This window comes from Heteronotia binoei, chromosome 17, assembly GCF_032191835.1.
Source record: "Heteronotia binoei isolate CCM8104 ecotype False Entrance Well chromosome 17, APGP_CSIRO_Hbin_v1, whole genome shotgun sequence".
NCBI classification, from domain to species: domain Eukaryota; kingdom Metazoa; phylum Chordata; class Lepidosauria; order Squamata; family Gekkonidae; genus Heteronotia; species Heteronotia binoei.
This window is the reverse complement of record NC_083239.1, coordinates 27951581-27973793: the sequence shown is the minus strand read 5'-3', so window position 1 is coordinate 27973793 and position 22213 is coordinate 27951581. Positions and strand designations below refer to the sequence as shown.

The 22213-nt window shown below is 42.0% G+C and overlaps 1 protein-coding gene across 2 annotated transcripts in view; it reads left to right on the top strand.

Annotated features, from left to right (window-relative positions):
• NKAIN1 (sodium/potassium transporting ATPase interacting 1) overlaps positions 1-21999 on the top strand; it is a 98217-nt gene extending 76218 nt beyond the window's left edge. For both annotated transcript variants that reach the window (XM_060258369.1, XM_060258370.1), the window contains 4 exons: positions 5587-5784; positions 15675-15735; positions 20400-20481; positions 21214-21999. In XM_060258369.1, coding sequence (XP_060114352.1) covers positions 5587-5784; positions 15675-15735; positions 20400-20481; positions 21214-21223 — 351 coding nt within the window. In that variant the 3' untranslated portion in view covers positions 21224-21999. The remainder of the gene's footprint in view (positions 1-5586; positions 5785-15674; positions 15736-20399; positions 20482-21213) is intronic.
• Positions 22000-22213: the final 214 nt, after the last annotated feature.

Genomic DNA, 22213 nt, shown 5'->3' with positions numbered 1-22213 from the left:
GTGCCACGTAAAGTCTAGTTTGGCCCTAAATCAAGCAGTTCTTCTGAAGATACTTATACATCAGCAATCAGGGATGCCTCAGTTTTTCCTCTGGCTCAAACTAAGATATGAATTGGTTGGGGGGGGGGCAAGTAGGCAAATTGCACTGTCTCAGCCTGTAGGTGCAGTATAGAGATAAAAGGACTGCCCTACCTTATAGGGTTGTTGTCATATATTCAGTGCCATATTCTAGAAAGTCACACCAGGATACCAAAAATTATATATATGGATATAAATTGTAAATAATGTATCAGAGTAACAAATCAGAGGCCAAACAGAGGCGGATGAAATCATGGCAAGATGCACTGAATTGGAAATTGCCATCATTTTTGTAATCATCCTGGAACGAACAAGTGGGAGGGGGGAGCAAAAGTCAAATGGAATTTGTAATGTTGCTTCAGATCACAACTGGATGCAGAAGAACTGGAATTAATTTGCATTAATATTGAAAACTGAATAATGGCATCTACTTAATCCCTCCATTGCTCAGCTGGATCCTTTGCGTGTTTTCTTGGGATTAGTTGCAGTGGTGTTTGCTCACAGATAAAGATGCAGAGAACTGCTGCCTTTAGGCACACAGAGTCTGCTGCTTTCAGTTGCACCTACCTTCAGGCAATGTGTTTAGGGGCATTTCTGCCGTCGCTGATGTGTAAGAGGGTGCCGGATCAGGCTGCGTATTTTGCAGCAAGAATAGCATATGCAACATCAAATGACAGATTCGCAAGCTTGCTTGGGGAAACAAGTAGAATGTGGTTGGTTTCTGATGGTCATCTAGCTCAGGAGGTTCCTGCCCAGAGATTCCTTGGAAGTCTCTTCTCCAGCTAGCACTTCTGAACATCTGAAACTGCTACTATTGGTCATAACACAGTCAGGAGGATCAGATAGCTGTGGAGGAGCTGAGTCTTCAAAGAGCTGTGAATGTTGATCTTGATAAGTCAGGGGCCTGTCTTAGTATAAGGCAGATTCATGTGAACAGGGGACCTTCTGTATACCAAGCACAGGGCCGGCGCATGGTAGTTGGCGAGGGAAGGCGGTTACCTGGGGTACCACCTCGCCTTGGGGGCAGGTGCCCCCTCCCTGTCCCCACTTGCACCGAGGAAGCTCACTTCAGAGAGAGCTGGCTGGACAGCGGCCATGTGCTTCTTCCTTCGTTCCGATTTGGAATGAAGGAAGAAAGATGTCGTGGCTGCTGCCCAGCCAGCTCCCTCTGAAGAGGCAGAGAGCTGTGCGAGGGATAGGCCAAGTGTTCTCGCTCAGCCTGCCCCTAGGCCAGCCCTCCTCCCCCTTCAGAAAGAGCTGGCTGGGCCAGCAGAGCATGCCATTGCGATGATGTCACTTTTAGGTAACATCACCGTGCAACGTGCTATTAGAGTCGGGGGGGGGGGGCGGGATGAAGTTCTGTCTGGGGCAGCAGAACCCCTAACACCAGGCCTGACCAAGCAGGTGCTCTACTGCTGGGCTACAAACACTCCCAGTCTTGAGGACCAGTGTATCAGGCTTAAAGCTTTCTCCATATGCACCTACATCTAGACCACTGGTGTCAAACGTGCAGCCTGAGGGCCAGATCAGGTCTCTGGAGGGCTCCTATCAGGCCCACATTTAACTCACTGTCATCTGCTTCCTTCGCTTTCTCTCTTGCTTCCTTCTGCATCACAGCTTGCTTTGCTAGGCTTGCTCAAGTGCACAGGAGTTACAGAGCAAAACCTCTATTTTCTCCATTGGCTGACCAGCACATGAAGCAGCTTATGTACAAAAGACCACAATGCTCAGCCATTTCATGTTTTCCCCTGGGTCTTAGGCTCAAAGCACTTACGATGAGATTTCTGTAATGAATGTAAATAAATCAAAAGTAGGTTTGCAACTTACACACACACACCTGAACACCACACTCAAGATGGCTGTAGCACAGACATTGTCTCCAGATTTTGATGCAATAATTCAGAGCAAGAGATATCAATTATCAGACTGTAAAATAAACAAAATATTGCAAGAGTGCTAAACTTTTAAGCATGATTTATTTTGTTTTTTAAAAAATATATATTTGTGTTTGTCTGTGTCCTTTATAAAGTTCATATCTCTGCTACCTGGCATTATATTTTGTGACACACCTTTTCTGACACCCATTTATATCAGATCTGGCCCTCATGAGTTTGACACTCCTTTAGACTGATTATGTATCGTTATGTATTCATTGTAGTTCTGTGGGTGGAGTGTTAAATCTAGATCCAGGAGTGGCCCTGGTTCAAATCCACACTCTTCAACAGACAAAACAAGAAGAAACACCCAGAAGAAATACAAAAACAAGGCACACAAGGTATCTGAAGAAGTGAGCAGTGACTCATGAAAACTCATACCCTGCTACAAATGTTGTTAGTCTTAAGGTTTTCCTGGACACTTACTCTTTTCTGCTGCTACAGACAGACTAACACAGCTACCTGTCTTAATCTAAGGTGTACAAGTGTGGAGGAAAGTGCTGTCTAATCACAGCCATGATGCAACATGAAGCAATTCTGGCAACCCTGTAAGGTTTTTAAGGCAAAGGACAAAAAGGAGTGGTTTGCTATTGCTTGCCTCTGTGTAACCACCCCAGGACTTCCTTTGTAGTCTCCCATCCAAGTACTAATTAGGGCCGACCCTGCTTAGCTTCTGACATCTGATGAGATCAGGCTTTCCTGGGATGCCCAGATCAGCACAAATATGCAAGTACAGGAAGGAATATAAAAAACTGGGATATATTGTAACACCACCTGAACCTGCAATATGAAACAACGTGACAAGCATATACTTGTAAAGAATATTCAGTATGCTGTTAACAAGTGTGTAAATACATGGAAAAATAAATGGTGTAATTAACAGAAATATAAGACACATGAAAAAGAAGTTAACATGTATGACAAATTGTCAGCCACACTCCATTTCCAGTAGATCTTGATAAGTCCATTCAGTTTTAAAAGCCAAAGATTCAGAATTAAGAGCCAGAAAAGGCGGGTCACTGCTATGGCATGGTCTGTCTGATAGCTCCCTATAATGCACGCGTCCAATGCGTCTGTTCCAACATCAGCTGTTGCAGAATTCCCCTGGATGTAGAGACTTCAGTCACTGCATCAGAAGCGAGAGCAGCCGTTTCAAGTGGGGCTTAAATCCCTTCATCAAATTGCTTTTCACTTTGGCCAGACATATTGATTAGACCTGGTCAGTCCTGGAAGGAAGAAGAGGAGATTGGATTTATACCTCGCTCTTTACTATCTGAAGAAGTCTGAGAGCAGTTTACCATCTCCTTTCACTTCTCCTCCCCGCAACAGACACCCTGTGAGGTAGGTGGAGCTGAGAGAGCTCTCTCAAAACTGCTCTTCAGCAGAAGAGCTCTGGGAGAACTTGTGACTGGCTCAAGGTCACATCATCAGGTGCATGTAGAGGAGTGGAGAATCAAACCCAGTTTTCCCAGATGAGAGTCCGCTAACTTAGCCACTGCACCAAACTGGAAGTCCCAAAACCAGCTGGCTGTTTCTGCAGATTAGTGCAGTGTGCATCTGGTGGCAGGATGATGTGGGCTGTAGGCTAAGAAGATTAGGAGAGCCGGAGACCCCACAAGACATGCCAGAGGGAAGAAAAAGACACATTGCCTAGGCAGGGTATATATGCAGGCTGGGAGGGATTGTAGTTCAGGAGTCAGGTGCAGAACATCTGGTTGGGATTACACAGCTAGTAGTTTAGGTTTACACCATCTTTGTGCTTAATCTCATCACACTGTTTTCCCAATTGGAATTGATCCCTGTGGGCTGGTTTAAATTCCAGAGGGGACAAAGGCAAGCACAGTAAGGATATTTGTTTGTAAGCTGGGTTTAAAGGAATCACCAAGGACATTTTGATAGAGTAAATGGTATTGAGGAGGAGGTTGTGTGTTCCATTGACAATATAGCTGCCATCGCTGTTTTTTAGGGCTACTTATTTAGTTAGATGGGAAGGAAAGCAGAACAGTTTAGCTCAGGGCTAAACTTGCTTAATGTAAGAGGCACATAGAATAAAGGACAGATGTTTGAGAGCTGCAAGACACGAACGTCAGAAGTTTCCGAACTGGAAGGAAGGAAAGCAAATAGATGGGTAGGGAGAGGTGGAAAGAAAGCAACTTTAACTTTAAAGGCATTTTCCACGCCACTGGATGGCTTGGAGATTTAAAGAGAGAAATGCCTTCTCCAAGACAGCAACAGAGTGGTAGGAGCTTCAAGAGCCACATAATATGTGTGAAAGAGCCATATGTGGCTCCCAAGCCACAGTTTGGCCATCCTGGTTTAGCCTAATCTCAATAGATCTCAGAAGCTACACAGAGCTGGCACGTGGATGAGTGACCACAGAGGAAGGCAATGGCAACTCACCTCTGCTTCTCACTTTCCTTGAAGCCTTTTGCTGGGATTCCCATAAGTCAGCTGGGACTTTACACTCACAAATATATTTAGGAATTTACTCCCCACTATTCTTCTCAATAGGGACCCAAAGCATCTTACAACATCTTTCCTTCCTCCCCTTCCTCTGTTTTATCCCCACAAATACCATCCTGCATGGTAGGCTAGGCCGAGTGTGTGACACCCAGGGTGACTCAGTGAGTTTCCATGGCTGTAGAGATTAGGGGACAGTCTAGAGCAGGGGTGTCAAACATGCAGTTTGGGGGCCAAATCAGGCCCCCAGAGGGCTCCTATCAGGACCCCGAGCAACTGGCTGTCATCTGTTTCCTTCTCCCTCTCTCTTGCTTCCTTCTGCATCACAGCATGCTTTGCAAGGCTTGCTCAATTGCACAGGAGCTACAGAACAAAACCTCTATTTTCTCCATTGGCTGAGGCTCCTCCCTTGGGGAAGGAATGTAAGAGCCAGAGCTTCCTTTGCCCAGTTCCCTGGATCTCATGGGAGAAATACAAAGAAAGCACCTTTAAGACCAATGAGTGCTAACGTTTTAAGCATGTTTTAAGTTTTAAATATATATATATATTTGTCTGTGCTCTTTATAAAATTTAAATCTCTGCTACCTAATCTTAAATAGGTACACACATGGCCTGGCCTGACATGGCTTGGCCCAACCAGACATGGCCCAGCCCAGCAAGGTCTCTCTTATGTCAGATCTGGCCCTCAACAAATGAGTTCAACACCCCTGGTCTAGAGGGTCACCCAGAAGTAACACCACATTCTCCTCAAACCCCATACTCTATGAGCCCTTTCTTGGTATGATATTCTCAAGCACATGAAGCTATTTTAGACTGAGTCAAAGTATTGGTACACCAAGGTCAGTATTGTCTACTCTGACTGGCCTCAGTCCTTCTGCGTGTAGAGCAGATATTCTATTCCTGACTGTGATAGTCATTTGCTCTTTCCCTCATTTTGGCAGTTTGCTCCTGGAATGTACTGGGTAGCTGGAGAGAGGCTGTGGTGTGATTTTCATTGGTTCTAGCCAACCTTTCAGCATATCTTCATGATGTCATTAGTAGTGTGCATGAAAGCTGTTAATTCCCAGTCCTTAAGCTTGCCTCACTGCCTCTTGTTTTTTTCCTTCTCCCTTAGGACCGAGACTTCATTATGACCTTTAATACATCACTGCATCGTTCATGGTGGATGGAGAATGGGCCGGGTTGCCTGGTTACGCCCATCATGAATTCTGATCTGGTCATCGAGGACCACCACGTCATCACAGTCACTGGGTGCTTTCTGGATTACCAGTATATCGAGGTGGTGAGCAGTGCGATGCAGATATTTCTTGCGGTAGGTGGTACCTGCCTCTCTCTCCCAATGGTTCTCCTTCTGCTGTATAACAACAATGGAGATACCTGATATGCTCCTTCTGTCCCTTTAACAAGCCTTTACCAATGTATGCTAGGTTTACAGAATGGGTTTTGTTTCTGGTTCAGAAACTGGAGGGACCTTCTGACGACTTCCGGGATCGGAAAATGGCGAGCTGAGCTGGTTTCCTTAACGGGGGCAGGCGGGTACTTCTGTTCGGGGTAGTAAAAGGCAAACTAATGCCTTCTGCCTACTTTTCTCAGCTAGAGAATTGTCCAAGATATGCACAGATACTTTGAGGAGACTTACCTTGGCTGAAAGGTAGTCCCGGAGGGGGCGCCTTTGAGGCTTTGAGGGATCTCTGGAGAGAAGTTGCTTATTCATCATCTACAGAAGTTTCCAGAGTCATTTGTTTGACTTAAGCTCGACAGGATCTGAGTCTTCTTTTACAACTTTAAACATCTAATCTACAAAAGACTGGTGTCGATTTGGATAAACTACAAAAAACGGTATTGATCACTATCTTTTCACTCTGGGACTAACTAAAGCTAAACAAAGCAAAATTAAAAGGTGGGAGTTGGATATAATGGAAGCCTGAAAAGAGGAGAAGAAAAGGGACTAAATTTGAACTTTGTAAATTTTAAAGACAGTGCTTAAAGGAGAAAGGAATTTATTGTTTTGTCTATCTGCGGTTGAGGAAGTAGTCCCATCGTCATAGATCTGCAGCACTCACAGTCAACAGGAAGTACGTCAGACATCACGAGATTTCTCTGCCAGGGAAACAAGACTTGGTGGCAGGAAAAGCAAGAAGTACCAGAGGAAGAAGAAGGAAGTAAAAGAAGTAAACAGCCTACTCTAGGATTATAATATCAGAGAGAAACATCGGCGGCCATTGTTGGGAGGACAACGTTTTAACGTTTTTAAAGTGACTGGGACATTAAAAATTGGAGTTAACTGAGTTGGTAATTTTAAAAATAAGGACTATTGGACAGTGGTGAAGAAGATCTGAAATGGATAAAGAGAAAAGAAGGAAAATTTTTTAAAGTGAAGCAAAAGTTGCGTCTGCCTTTTTGGGGAAAATAAAAACTTTAAACATTAATATCTGAGCCTGTGAATTCCAGATGGTGTGGGATGCCTATAAGGCTGTAATGAGAGGAATATTAATAACATTGAATAATAAAGATAAGAGAGCAAAAGATAAGCAGATCTTGGGCATTCAAAATGAAATTAAGAAAAAGGAAGGTGAATTAAGAAAAAGGCCAGGGAAAAAAAATTATAAGGGAGATTACAATATTGCAAACACAAATGAGACATTTGTTAATAAGGAAATGGAATGGAATTTGAAAAAAATTACAACAGAAATCTTTTGAGGGAGCAAAGAAGCCTGGGAAGTACTTGGCTTGGCAACTGAAGAAAAAGAGAGAAAGTAAAATTATTAACAAAATTGTGGCTGATGGGAAAGAGATGGTGGACCAAGAAGGAATAAAGAGAGAATTTTTTAAGTATTATGCTAATTTATTTAAGGGTGTTAAAGTAAAGAAAGAAAGGATTGAAACATACTTGCAAAAGATCAAAATAGCACCCTTAACTGAATATATGGAAAAAATTTTGAATGATCCAATTGAAAAAATAGAAATTGAAGCAGCAATTAATGTAATGAAATCTGGAAAGGCACCTGGACCAGATGGTTACATGGCAAAATTTTTAAAAATGTTTAAAGAAGAATTAGTACTGAAACTTCAAAAATTGATGAATGTGATAAGATCAAATGGGAAAATACCTAATACATGGAAAGAAGCTGTAATTTCGTTGATTCCAAAAGAAAATAGAGATGTCACGAATGTAAAGAATTATAGACCAATTTCATTATTAAATAATGATTATAAGATATACACAAGAATCCTGGCAGAACGACTTAAACAATATTTAATAAATTTTATAAAGGAAGATCAGGTGGGTTTTCTTCCCAAAAGGCAAATAAGAGACAATATTAGAACTGTTGTAAATATTGTAGAATATTATGAAAGATATCCAGAGAAGGAAGTTGCATTATTTTTTGTGGATGCAGAGAAAGCGTTTGATAATCTGAACTGGGACTTTATGTTTGCAGTAATGAAAAAAAATAAAGTTGGGAGAAAACTTTATAAGTATGATAAAGGCAATATATACTGAACAACGTGCAAGGTTATGTATAAATGCAGATCTCACAGAAGAAATGAAAATTAGCAAAGGCACAAGACAAGGTTGTCTGCTTTTGCCACTGTTATTTATAATGACTCTTGAAATCTTATTGATGCAAATACAAGATGATGAAGAAATAGAAGGAATGAGAATTAAAGGTTTTACTTATAAATATAGAGCACTTGCAGATGACATAATGTTTATAAATGAAAATCCTACACAAGTAACACCTTTGTTGTTAGTTAAAATACACAATTTTGGAGAACTGGCAGGACTTTATGTTAATAAGGAAAAATCAAAACTTTTATGTAAAAATATGCAGGTAAATAAACAAAAGGAACTGCAGAAGCTAACGGGATGTGAGGTTACCTCTAAAGTCAAATATTTGGGTGTGGAAATAACAATGAGGAACATTGATTTGTTTAAAAATAATTACGAAAAGTTATGGCACAAAATGGATGAAGATATGATAAAATGGAACAAGCTTAATTTGTCATTGCTTGGGAGAATAGCTGCAATTAAGATGAACATTTTGCAGAGAATACTGTATTTATTCCAAACTATCCCGATTGTGAAAGACAGTAAACAATTTAATAAATGGCAAAGAAAGATTTCAGAATTTGTATGGGCTGGAAAGAAACCAAGGATTAAAATGAAAGTTTTAACAGACGCTAAAGAAAGAGGAGGATTCCAATTACCAGATTTAAGACTATATCATGAAGCAGTTTGTTTGGTGTGGATAAAAGATTGGGTGACGTTATTGAATAAAACTTTTAACGTTGGAAGGTCATGGAAATAAATTCAGCTGGCACGCTTATATGTACTGTGGGAAGAAAAAGATGGATGGTTTTTTCTCTCATTATTACATAAGAAGTAATTTGCTAAATATCTGGATGAAGTATAAGAAATATGGCAATGAGAGAAAACCACTATGGGTAGTGCCTGCAGAAGTAATAAGAATAACAGCTGAGCTAGGAGAGGGAAAATGGATGTCGGTGAGGTAGGGCGGGATATAAATCGAATAAAATAAAAAATAAAATGTCATACAATCAATTATTAAAAATACAAACTGGTAAAATAGAGTTGAAAACTGCTGAGGAGCTGAATTATAAGTATGATTGGTTTCAAATGCAACAAATAAAGAGTTTGGTGGAAAGTGATATCAAAACTGAAGGAATAAGACGAGAACAAATGGAAATGGAAAAAGTTCTGCTTGGAGATAATGAAAAATTAATTTCGAAAATTTATAAGTTACTTTTAAAATGGTCTACGGAAGATGAAGTAGTGAAATCTCAAATGATTAAGTGGGCAATTAATGTAAATAAAGAAATACAGATGGATATTTGGGAATATTTGTGGAAGAACTCTATGAAACTCAACATGTCAGAGTATCAAAGAAAACTGTTTTAAGATGATGTACAGATGGTATATGACTCCTAAAAAGTTGGCAAAGATGAATAACAAGATGCTGGACAGATGTTGGAAATGTAAAAAACATGAAGGTTCTTTCTACCATATGTGGTGGATTTGTGAAAGAGCAAAAATGTATTGGCAGATGATTCAACAAGAGATTTCTATGATCTTGGGATACGAATTTAAGAAAGTTGCAGAGACTTTTCTGTTGGGATTACAAATGGAAAAATTTCCAAAAGAAGATAGAACTTTAATCTGGTACTTGCTCTCAGCTGCTCGGACACTGTATGCGCAGTTGTGGAAGCAAGAAAAAATACCAGAGAAATGGGATTGAATTGTAAAAGTTATGACATGGAGTGAAATGGACAAGTTAACAAGAACCTTAAGAGACTATGATCTAGAAGTATTCAAGATGGAGTGGAGGAAGTTTAGAAGATACGTAGAAAAAGAGTGGAAAATAAAAGGGCATTGGACAATTTTTGATAATTTTTGATAATGACTAAGTAAAAGAGGGAGGAGGATATGGATTTGGGTTCTTATTAATTAAGGGTACCTTTAATAATAATGTTTTAATTATAGTACACCAGCGGGGGTCAAGTAACGGGGTAGGGGTAGGTAGAAAGTAATATATGGGATAGAGGAAAAAGTAGTTATTAAGGATGTAAGAAATTGAATATATTACCATATGTTACTAATAAAAATTGTTTGAAACAGAAACTGGAGGGACCTTCTGAATAATGTAAGACCTTTTTTGAACCACATGAAGTTGTCTTATATTGAGTCAGACCATTGTTCTGTCAAGGTCGATATTGTCTATTCTGACTGGCAGGGGCTCAGATGGAGGTCTTTTACATCACCTCTTACCTGATCCTTTTAACTTGAGATGTTGAAGACTGAACCTGGGACATTCTGCTTGCAAGGTAGATGAACTACCACTGAGCCATGGCCCTTCCCCTTAACAAGAACACAGGAAGCTCTACTGAGTCAGATCCTTGGTCTGTCAATCATCCACTCTGATTGGCAGCAACTCTCCAGGGACTCATGGAGAAATTTTTCACATTATCTGTTGCCTGATCCTTTTTAACTGGAGATGTCAGGAACTGAACTTGGGACCTCCTGCGTGATCTGCTACTGAACTGCAGCCTCACCTAACCAAACATACATAAAAGTATGTTTGCTTATGAAGGTCAGTTCCAACTGGCGAAAGCTCTCTAGGGTCTCAGGTCAAGGTCCAGCAAATCACCTACCCCCTGATTCTTTTAGCTGGGGATTGAACCTGGGACTTTCTGCATGCAAAGCAGATGCTGTACCACTGAGCAACAGCCTCTCCCTGAATACTTTATGTTGAATATCTACAGAAGAGACCTATTGACAACTCTCTGGCTTTTCTGATTAGTATCTCCTTGTTCACTGTGTTTTGATTCTTGTCTTTCCTCCAAAAGTGCTCAGGGTAGCATACCCAGCTTACTCCTTCCCAGCCTTTCTCCTCTAAAAACTCTGGGAAATTCCTGAGGTGAAATGGCTGGTCCAGTTTGTGTGTTTGTTGGATTTGAACCTAGGTTCTCTCACACATTGATAGTCTAGCCACTGTATCACACAAACTTTCATGTGCAGTGAGTGTTAACTAAGTTATCATAGCCATTTGTTACTGGGAAGATTAATCTGTAGGTAGTAATAGTAATTAGGGAATCCAGTATTCAAGCCGTGTTTAGTCTATCCATTAAAAGGTAAAGGTAGTCCCCTGTGCAAGCACCAGTCGTTTCTGACTCTGGAGTGACGTCGCATCACGACATTTTCACTGCAGACTTTTTACGGGGTGGTTTGCCATTGCCTTCCCTAGCACTTTACCCCAGCAATCTGGGTACTCATTTTACCGACCTCGGAAGGATGGAAAGCTGAGTAAACCTCAAGCCAGCTACCTGAACCCAGCTTCCGCCGGAATCGAATTCAAGTCGTGAGTAGAGAGCTCAGACTTCAGTGCTGCAGTTTTACCACTCCTTCACCATGGGGCTCCTCTATCCATTAAAAAGAAACCCTTAAAGCCCTAATAGTTTCTTTCTGAGTTTTGAATCTCATCTCTTCATTCCTGAAAGTCTACAGGGCAATTTACAATCCAAAATAAAACAATTTAGCATTTCCATATAAAAACACCATTTAAAACAACCGTTATTTCCTTGTTAGAATAATTATTCAGTTAATTATCTAGTATACTATTAATTGCATATATTGAATACATTAATCTAAAATACACACTAAAAACAAACAACAAAAACAATTGGCAGCAATAAAAATACAATTACTGAATATGAAACAGCATCAGGTGACCTCTTCTGAGAAGGAATTTTCCTCAGCTGAGGTGCTACCACTGAAAAGACCTTGTTTCCAGCTATTATCTGCTAAACTGCTAATGGCAGGGACCTCAGGGCATAATGTACAATTACTGAATACAAAATTAATGAATATGAAATAGCATCAGATGACCTCTTCTGGGAAGGATTTTGTCTCAGCTGAGGTGCTACCACTGAAAAGGCCTTGTTTCTAGTCACTATTTGCTAAACTGCTAATGGCAGGGACCTCTGGGCACAGTGTTAGTGTTGGGGGCCTCCAAGGATGATCTCCAAAGATGATTCCCATTCCCTGAGATGCAAAGTTTCAACAGTATGGCAGATGCGCTTTCCAGTGAGGCCAGAAGATGGAACAGATGGGTTCTCAGTCAGGAGTCCTAGAAGTGGAGGTATCCAGCTATGGCAAGGTGGTAAGCAAGGGAAATGTCTCACCAACCGATGTAGTGGGAAGAAGAATAAGAATAAGAATGGATTTATGCCCCACCCTTCACTACCTGAAGGAGTCTCAGAGTGGCTTACAATCTCCTTCCCCTCCCCACAACAGACACCCTGTGAGATAGGTGTGGCTAAGAGAGCTCTGAGAGAAACTGCTCTTGAGCAGAACAGCTCTGAGAGAGTTATGACTGACCCAAGGTCACTCCAGCAGTTGGATGTAGAGGTGTGGGGACTCAAACCTGATTCTCCCTAGATGAGAGCCCAAACATGGTAAGCCCAGATAAGAAGGCTTATTGTGTTTTGTTGTTGAGCCCCTACTGTTCTAGGAGTTCTCAGCTCTCAAGGATCATAAGAATTAGCATGAGAAAGGGCCTATGTCACAAGGCCAAAGGAATTCCATACCTGTCCCACACAAGCAGAGATATTTTTCTGAACACAGCTATGGAAATGAAGTCTGTGTATAACCATCCAAAAAGGTATCACAGTACTCTTAGTTAAGGCTGAAATGGCATAGCTGTTTCTGTTGAATAGGTGAGTGTAAAACCCACTTTTAATTATTCATTATGAGAAACCACAAGAAGTTACAGCCTTGCCAGGAGTAGGCCTGAATAATCTTTCCTTGCCAGGCAGTTCCGCTTCCCTCTCCCCAGCCCAGTGGATTTGGGAAACTTCCATAACTGAACATGATACATTTTAGCAAAGGACACCATCTGATTAGAAAAGGAGAGTTGACTTTGAAAAAAAAATCTCAGTTCCTAAGACAAACCAGAAATCCTAACTGAGTTAAAGAAATGGATGGCAGAGAAAGCATCAGGGATGTTGGGGGAAATATCTCTTAAAAACTGGAGAGATGACAACATTTCAGAGTCTGAAGGGCTGCTGATTGGTAGGGGAGCAGTTCACTTTCAAGCAAGAGGTCTCCAATTCCCCCCCCCCACCCCTGTTAAAAGGATTTTGCGTAACAAAGGCTGGGAAAGAGCTCTGCCCGAGATCACAAAACACTGCCAGAGCAATATTGGGCTTGACAGATCAAGGGTCTGACTCAATATAACACACAGCTTTCTAGATATATTTTTATATCAAGTCTGATTTATGCTTCAGGAGAATGAGGTGGGAACAGGATGAGTAGAATGCTGACCTCAGATGGTGGGGGTGTGAGGGGGGTCACGTTTTGGACCATTGAAAAACCCCTGCAATTAGAAAATCAGCCCCAGCAAGTAAAGGTCCCCAATGTCAAGCATGATACAAAACTACGTTTATTGATAGACCGATACTTTCAGTGAAATAGATTCTTGAGAGTGATGATAAAGATACATTGATACAATACTTTTAAGGCATACTTCAAAAGGATTCCAAAAGGTGGGGGCGAGGGACGCGCTCTCACACATAAACTATCATAAATGTCTACATTCTCATGGCGTTATCAGGACTCCGTTCCGTTTGTCCATCCGTCTGTGGATGGTACACTGAGCTCAACCCCTGTTCTATACCCAGCAGTTTGCAAAACTCCCGCCAGAAGTTGGCAACGAACTGTGGGCCTCTGCCACTAATGATCTTATTGGGGAATGAGTGGAGTTTCACAATATGGTGGAAAAACAAATAAGCTAGCCTCTTAGCGGATGGTAATTGCGCACAAGGAATGAAGTGTGCATGTTTGGAAAAGGTGTCCACTACTACCAGAATTACAGACTTCCCCTACGAGACTGGTAGTTCGACTATAAAATCCATTGGCACTACAGACCAAGGACGTGTGGCTGTTTCTAGAGGCTTCACCAACCCAGGGGGCTTTCTCCTCTTCTCTTAGCCATTAAGCAAATAGGGCAAGGAGCCACGAACTCAGAAACGTTCTTTTTCATAGAGGGCCACCAGAACTGCCTGTTAATTAGGTGCAGTGTCTTCACATACCCAAAGTGCCTGGCCAACGTGTTGGAATGGCAAAATTGCAGGACCTCTGAGCGGCGGCTCTTAGGGACGTAGAGTGTGCCATCTTTATACCAGAACCCATCCTCTCCCTTTTGTACTTCACCTGGCCGGTCTTCCCCTTCCTTTTTAGTCTCGGTGGCTAGCCATTTCCCCCCACCTCTCCATCTGCAGATTCTTCCTTGATTTGGACCGTGTGGTTACCATGGCGGCTACTTGAGAGGGGGAGATCAGGGAGTCCACTACCTCCTCTTTTGGCGCCTTTCAGCTTGGCGCCTTCCATCCAGGACCTCCTTGTTTTTAAAGCATAGGTCACAGCAAAAGCCTCTTTATCCCACACGGATCAATTTAGGGGGACCCTAAAACAATCAATTACCAATAGAATTCTACCATGCTTGACACCCACCTTTCTTCCTGTTGTGCTTGTTTTCTAGTTTCACAGACTTTCTTTTAATTTAAAAAAAAATACTGAGGAGCATTCAAGACCAGAGTCCACCACTGGCAGTTTGAAGTTGTTGGTTTTTTTGACTGATGAGAATGTTCAGAGGCCTGGATTTAAGTATATTCCATTTAGTTGCTAATAATAACCATTTGTGTAACTCTGTTGAGTGTTTTAAGTGCCTGGCAGATCTTCCGTTTTCATAGTTCTTCTCTGTAGTTCCCTGTGTACACATCAGGGTGCTTATAAGTGCTTGTGCCCTGGGATTGTTTTTTTGTAAGATGTTTTTAATGATCTCACATCAGCTGCCTTACAGCCCCACCCTAGCTATGCTGACTGAAGGGGACCACCATGTTCAGAGGCAATCAGCCTGCACTCAGTGGGCTTAAACTGAAGCAGCTATAAGGGCAGGGTAAATATATACAGGGCTTTTTTTAAAAAATCAGGAATGCATAGGAATGCAGTTCCAGCTGGCTTGACCAGGGCTCTAGCTCAAAAAAAAAAGTCTCTGCCAGGGGGAAGGCACTAGACTGCGTACATCCTCTCTGACACCTCCAGCCTCCAACAGGCTTGTGAAGAGAGCGAGAGATGTGGAGTCTCCCACAAGTCCCCCCTCCTGGGAGAAGCTGGGCCTGCTTCCTTCTCTGCCACACGTGGCTGTCTGTGGCCATGTTTGGGGTGGGGGCAAAACAAGGTCTCTCATTGGGCTATGTGAGAACACACGTCCATGAAATGCAGCTGATGGCACTGCAGTGTTCTGTGTCACTATGCAGAAAGCAGCCACCTGAACGGGTGATGTCACTCCAGGGATGTCGGGGGTGTGGCCTAATGTGCAAATTGTTTTTGTAGAAAAAGCCACACACACATATGTATATGTCAGCTGTGATAGCAGAAAACCAACTATCTTGAAAGGTAGGACAGCATTATCATTCCAGTATTGCCAATGGAAGTGAGGGGACCAATGGAAAGTTACTTGCTCCAAGGTCACACAAATGATTCAGCATACAGACAAAACTCAACTTCTTGATTCCTAGGCTATCTCTTATGTACAGTTTCATCACAACAGTTTTGGATGCTCACCAAACCACACTTGTTCCCAAACAGTCAAATAATAATCTCTCTCTCTTTCTGTTTTAAAGCTCTTTGGATTTGTCTACGCCTGCTATGTCAGCAAAGTATTTATGGAAGAGGAAGACAGTTGTAAGTATTCCAGCTGTGAGCCATGCTGGTAGCAGTGGCAGTGCCAAATGAACAGGGATGCTTGGGGGGGGGTGAGGGTTGGCATGGGCACGAACACAAGCAGCAACAGCAAAGCTGAGGTGAATGAAGAGGCATACGCCTCCAGTTTCTCCCATATGAATTCCTCTGTGAGGGAAGCTTTGGTGAAGGGCCGTTTTCTCTCTCCATTTCTTGCCAACTCATTAACTCACCAGTAGGGGAGGGACGGTGGCTCAGTGGTAGAGCATCTGCTTGGTAAGCAAAAGGTCCCAGGTTCAATCCCTGGCATCTCCAAAAAAGGGTCCAGGCAAATAGGTGTGAAAAACCTCAGCTTGAGACCCTGGAGAGCCACTGCCAGTCTGAGTAGACAATACTGACTTTGATGGACCAAGGGTCTGATTCAGTATAAGGCAGCTTCATATGTCCATATGTCCATCCTGTCTGTCTTTTCCTTCTATCTACCTAGAATAGTGGCCATCACAACATCTTGTGGCAGTGAGTTCCATCTGTTAAGTATACGTTGCTTGGGGGCTCTTTGTGAATTCACTGTGGCTCAAAGACCTTGGCATCGGCCTAGATCTTTCCATAGTTTAGATGGTGCCCTAATGGGGAATCCTGTCCACCTGTTTCTGAACTTCCTTAGAGGAAAGATGAACACCAGTGCGGGGAGGAAATTATTCAGTCATTTCTCTGAATAAAATCCAGCTGCTGCCCTAGAGCTTGCATTTTGACAAGGTTACGAAATGGATATATTGGAAAATTAAAAACCTTTTTGCGTGAAATAGGGCACAGCCTATTGTAATAAGTTGCTTATGTGCATTGGGATCCAGCAGGGGCTCATTTCCTCCTGGCGGCCTGCGGTTTATATTGTATTTGACAAAAAAAATTAATAAACTTTCCACATGAAAAGAACCCATTTACAGAGCAGCAAATTACAAGAATTATCATATCCGGAGTCCTAGAGCCCGGAGTATAGTCCGAAACCAGTTCCCTCCCATTCTCTGTGCCTGGCTCTCTTTGTCTTTTCCAGCGTAGCATTCAGGGCACTCCGATTTTTGACAACATTCATTCATTTCAAAAACCTAATAAGATACTCTATTAAAAGGATGAGACTGAAGCACGGCAGCTGCAGAACTAATATTAAAAGTGTATTAAAAGCATCTTTGACTCGATAGCAGGGGAAGAAGGGATCAGAAAGGCCCTATAAGCTGGGAGGGTGGGCTTCTACCTCGTGCCAAGCAGGGAGGCTGCTGGATGCATCATTCAGGTCATGTTCTGCTGCCAGATTTTGGGTTTTTTTCTTTAAAAGTGCAGCATATTGATATAATTAATAACATTGATCTAATGGTACCTGTTGCTATCTGGCAAAAAAAAATACCCAGTAAAAATGAAAATCAAGAAGCTCATGAAGTGGCCTTATACTGAAATAGACCCGTGGTCCATCAAGATCAGTACTATCTACTCGGACTGGCAGCGGTTCTCCCAGGGTCTCTGGTCTTTCCCATCACCTACTGCCTGTTCCTATGAACTGGTGATGCTGGGGATTGAACCTGCGACCTGTGCACCATGCAGAAGCTCATCCACTGAACACAGCCCTTCCCCTCTTTCATGCAAACGGCTTCATATTTTATATTCATATTCCTGTTCCTAGAGAGAAAGATTAGTATGGTGTGCTCTCTGCTAGGTAGTTTGGAACACCTTCTGCTCCGATTATATATGGCTTGTTTGTTTACCTCCCAGAGAGAAAACAATCTCTAAGTGTTTCCTTGGAAGTAAGCCCTGTAAATATTATTCCTTGGTAAGTGCCCTGAACTGGATGGTTTGGGCTAGTCTGATTGCATCAGATTTTGGAAGCTAAGCAGAGGTTGGTTGTGGATGGGAGTTCACCAAGGAAGCCCAGGGTCACTATGTGGAGCCAGGCAATGGCAAACCATATCTAAATGTCTCTTGCCTTGAAAATCCCTGTGGGGCCACCATAAGTCTGCTGTGACTTGATGACACTTTCCACCAAGTGCATTGGTCTACAGCCTTAGTACCGTTGGACTTGCCATTTGTGAAGTTTGCTTTCTAAGTAGACAAAGGAGCATGGATCTAATGAACTTCCATAGGCTGAGTCCTGAATTTAAGTTTCCACCAGTGTTCCCTCTAAGCTTGAGTTAGCGTGAGCTAGCTCACAGATTTTTAACCTTCAGCTCACAGATTTTTGTCTTAGCTCAGGAAAGATGACCCCAGAGCACACTGGTTGATGCAGTAGCTTACAACTTTAATGCCAGTAGCTCACAAAGTAGAATTTTTGCTCACGAGACTCTGCAGCTTAGAGGGAACATTGGTTTCCACCACTGAAAAGTAACCTTTTTTCCAGCAGCAGAAGGGAAGGGTTCCTGAAATCCTTAGAGGATTCCCTTCATCAAGTTGATTGTGACTTCACATGTACTTGTTCTCCCTTGATTACAGGACAATTGTCAACTCAACTGAAAACCAGTTTGGTGTAGTGGTTAAACGTGCAGACTCTAATCTGGGAAAGCTGGGTTTGATTCCCCCAATTCTCCACATGCAGTCAGCTGGCTGACCTTGGGTCAGCCACAGTTCTCTCAGAGCTGTTCTCTCAAGAGCAGTTTCTGTCAGAGCTCTCCCAGCCCCTCCTACCTCACAGGGTGTCCATTGTGGGGGGAGGAAGGGAAGGAGATTGTAAGCTACTTTGAGACTCCAAGTGATGGACAGGGTAGAAATCCAGTCTCTTCTTCTTCAAGTCCCTAGCAGCCATTGAGCTTGCTAGGTGATCTTGAGCCAGTCCCTTGGCCTAATTTGCCTCATTGGGTTATAATGGAAGAGGAGAAAACCATCTTTATCTCCTGAAGCTCCATGGAAGAAGGGCAGGAGGCAATAAGTTATAAATTTGGGGTGGTATCCTACCACTGGCTAGAAGATGTTCCTCCTGCTTAAGGACCCTTCTGCTGGGAAAAGAACTGCTTACATTGAAAGACCAGAGGAAGGCTTACAGCTTTGCTTAGTGGAGTGGTAGGACATGCGCAGTTGTAACTGAGACATACTGAAGTGCTTTCACATTGGCACACAAAGTTGTTCTTTTAAATTAAATTTTATTAGTTTATAAGCAGATATATCTAAACACATATCTAAAGATATCCCCTGGCCCTGTAAAGTTGTATCAGGTCCTGCAAGGCCCTGATTTCCCACCTGAGATCAAGGCTCTGCAGGACCTGATACAGTTCCACTGGGCCTGTAAAAAACAGCTGTTCCACCAGGCTTGGTTGAGGCACTGGATGACCCAGTCCATCCTGGGTGCCCTTTGCTGACAGCACTGATTCTTCTAATTTAGCAAGTTATCCAGCTGCACCACTCTGAAACACTGCCATTCGAGCTCCGTTATCAAGGCAAGCTTGCTCTGGTTAGCTGCATGTTGATTTAAATATTAATTTTATTGTTACATTTCTGTTGTTATTTTAGCCACAATCTCTATATGACTCTGTGACATGCCCTGAGCCTGCTTGTGGGGACGGTGGGATAGAAATTGAATGAATGAATAAACAAACATCTGTCTAAACACAAAAATACAAAAACCCAATAGCATATGTTAGGTATACACAGGGCTTTTGTAGAAAAAGCCCAGCAGGAACTCATTTGCATATTGGGCCACACCCCCTGATGTCATCATTGTTTCACAGAGAACTTTTTTGTAAAAAAAAAGCCCAACAGGAACTCATTTGCCTATTAGGCCACACCCCTGATGCCAAGGCAGCCAGAACTTCGTTCCTGTGCGTTTTTGCTCAAAAAAAGCACTGGGTATTCACATATACCTAACAGGACAATCATGTACAAAATATCTTATATGAACATATTAACATATAAATCTTACAAACAAAACATAAGCAAGACTATATTGGATACATAGAAATACAAATGTATGGTGTCAGCAGCACCTGTAACATTTGCAACAAAATGGCAGGCAGAGAAAAACCCAGGACTGAATGAGTGGATGAGAAAATTAACTGAATATGCAGCAGCAAAATTAACATTGTATATATATAACAGACCAATTTCAGAATTTTTTAAAAAATAAAAGGGAAAGTATTTTGTTAATTACATAGCTGATAATAGATGGGGGGGAAGAGAAAGAGGGAAGAGAAACTCAAAATATTTATAAAATATAAAATGATAGTAGGATAGTGTATAGCTAACAGAGATGTGAATCAAGGGTATTAAATATAAGCTTTTGTGCAAGTGAGATTTGATTGACAATTATAATAGATAGATTTAATAAATTTTGTGTCACACAGAATTCTTTTTGAGCCAACTCTAATCTTGGGAAAGTATCCCGTCGACCAGAGAGTGAGATTAGGAAGGGTTTGAAGCATCCTGAAATTTCTGATAGCAGACATACAGCTTCTTGGTGTGTGAACCAGCTTCAAGAGGGGGTTAGATAAAAATATGGAGCAGAGGTCCATCAGTGGCTATTAGCCACAGTGTGTGTTTGTGTGTGTGTATATATATAAATTTTTGGCCACTGTGTGATACAGTGTTGGACTGGATGGGCCATTGGCCTGATCCAACATGGCTTCTCTTATGTTCTTATGAACCTTGAGCTGCTTCTTACTCAACACTTCTCCCCTCCTTTCTCTGCCCCACAGTTGATTTCATCGGAGGATTTGACTCGTACGGCTATCAGGCTCCACAGAAGATGTCACACTTACAGCTACAGCCTTTGTATACGTAAGCAACTTGTGCATGCGGGGATCAGGGATGCATGTGAACAAGCTGCAGGCCATAATTTTATGGCCCTCTTTCATATTTCACCTTGGTTGACTTACCTAAACTGAAAAAGCCTTGGATACTTTAGTCTTTTCCTCATCAGAAAGTTGAAGGGAGTAGGAAAAGAGGAAGACCCAAATAAGATGGATTGACTCAAGAAAGGCAGCCATGGCTCTCAAGTTGCAAGACTTGAACAAGGCTGTTAACAGTAGAACGTTTAAAGGTTATTGATTTATGTGTTTGTGTGTGTTAAGTTGCCATTAATTTGCTTTCAACTTATAATGGGGCTCCATAAATTGAAAGTGACTTGACAGCACTTAACACACATAAGAAAGGTCCTCTAACAAGATCCCCCTTCATACCAATGAGTATATTGGTTGCCCTTTCTGTAAAACAAACTTTTTTGTTGTAGTTCTATGCAGTATCATTCTATTTATTTCTGTGAATTTATATTTATATCACAGAAATAAAAATTCTATCTTAAGTCTCTTGAAGCCAGTGGGTTTGGCACTGAATCAAAGGGTTTAGCCTGCTATCATTCTGCAAAAGATTACATTATCTGTTGAGATGTACATGCGTGAATGTTTATGCACGTGCTCTTAAGGGGGCATTTTTGGACACTTTAATAGCACTGAAGCATTGCAGTGCTTTGCTACTTTCCTAAATGACACACCTTTTCATTTGTCCTTCCAGCTCTGGATAACATTCAACATCACCTGCCATGAACCGGCATTTGGGATCTGTGAAGCAGCAAAAGGCAAGCAGGATGCAGAATCTGACGTATTCATCTGAAGGCAAATGGTGGATATTCCTGCCAGAGACTTTGTGCGACCAGAAGACTGCTGGGAGACAGAATGTGGACTCCATCTTGCTTTCTTGGCTGCTTGTGTTTTGAACTCTACCGCAGAGTCAGAAGAGCATCCATGCATTACGCTAAGTCTGAGGCAAGAGGAGTTTCTCATTCGCACGCTCGCAGATCAAGCTGTTCCACTCAGGAACCCAAAAGCAGCACAACTCTCTACCTGCTGGCCAGTGTTTGTGTGCTCCTGATAACTCCGTCTAGCAAAGAATCTCAAGCTTAGGGCAATATTATTTTTCAGGGAAGGGCAAGGAAAAATACCGTTTCTATGGAGGATCTTTTTCAGTGAAAAAAAAAAGTACAGAAGAACCACGCCTTGTCCTGGATCCGTTACTAATGTCTTTGTTTGCCATTGAGCAAACGGCTTTGCAATGTGGTTATAACTGCAAGGGACATTACAATAGAGAGTGGACTTTGGGAAATCTGGAAAAAGAAGATTTGAATAGGGCCAGGAATCGGTTTATTGCTTTCCTCTTTGCCCTAAGGGTTTTCTATCTGTTTGACTATTTAACTAAACATCTTTTTTGTTTGTTTGTTTTTTGAAATTTAGTATCACAAGAAGGCCAAGTTTTCTCTGTGACCGTCAAGACAAATCTAAATACTGGCATATTTGGACAAGCGTCTGAGTGTCGTGGTGAAGCACCCATTTTGCATGCAGAAGTTTCCAGGTTCAATCCATAACATCTCCAGGGGTAGCAGGGGTTAAGAAATGACCTTTCTCTGCCTGAAAACAATGGCTAATCAGAGTAGACCATACTGAGCTAGATGAACCAATCATCTGACTCAGTATAAGGGTAGTGTATTCTGAATTGGCATGTCATCTTCCTAATGCCA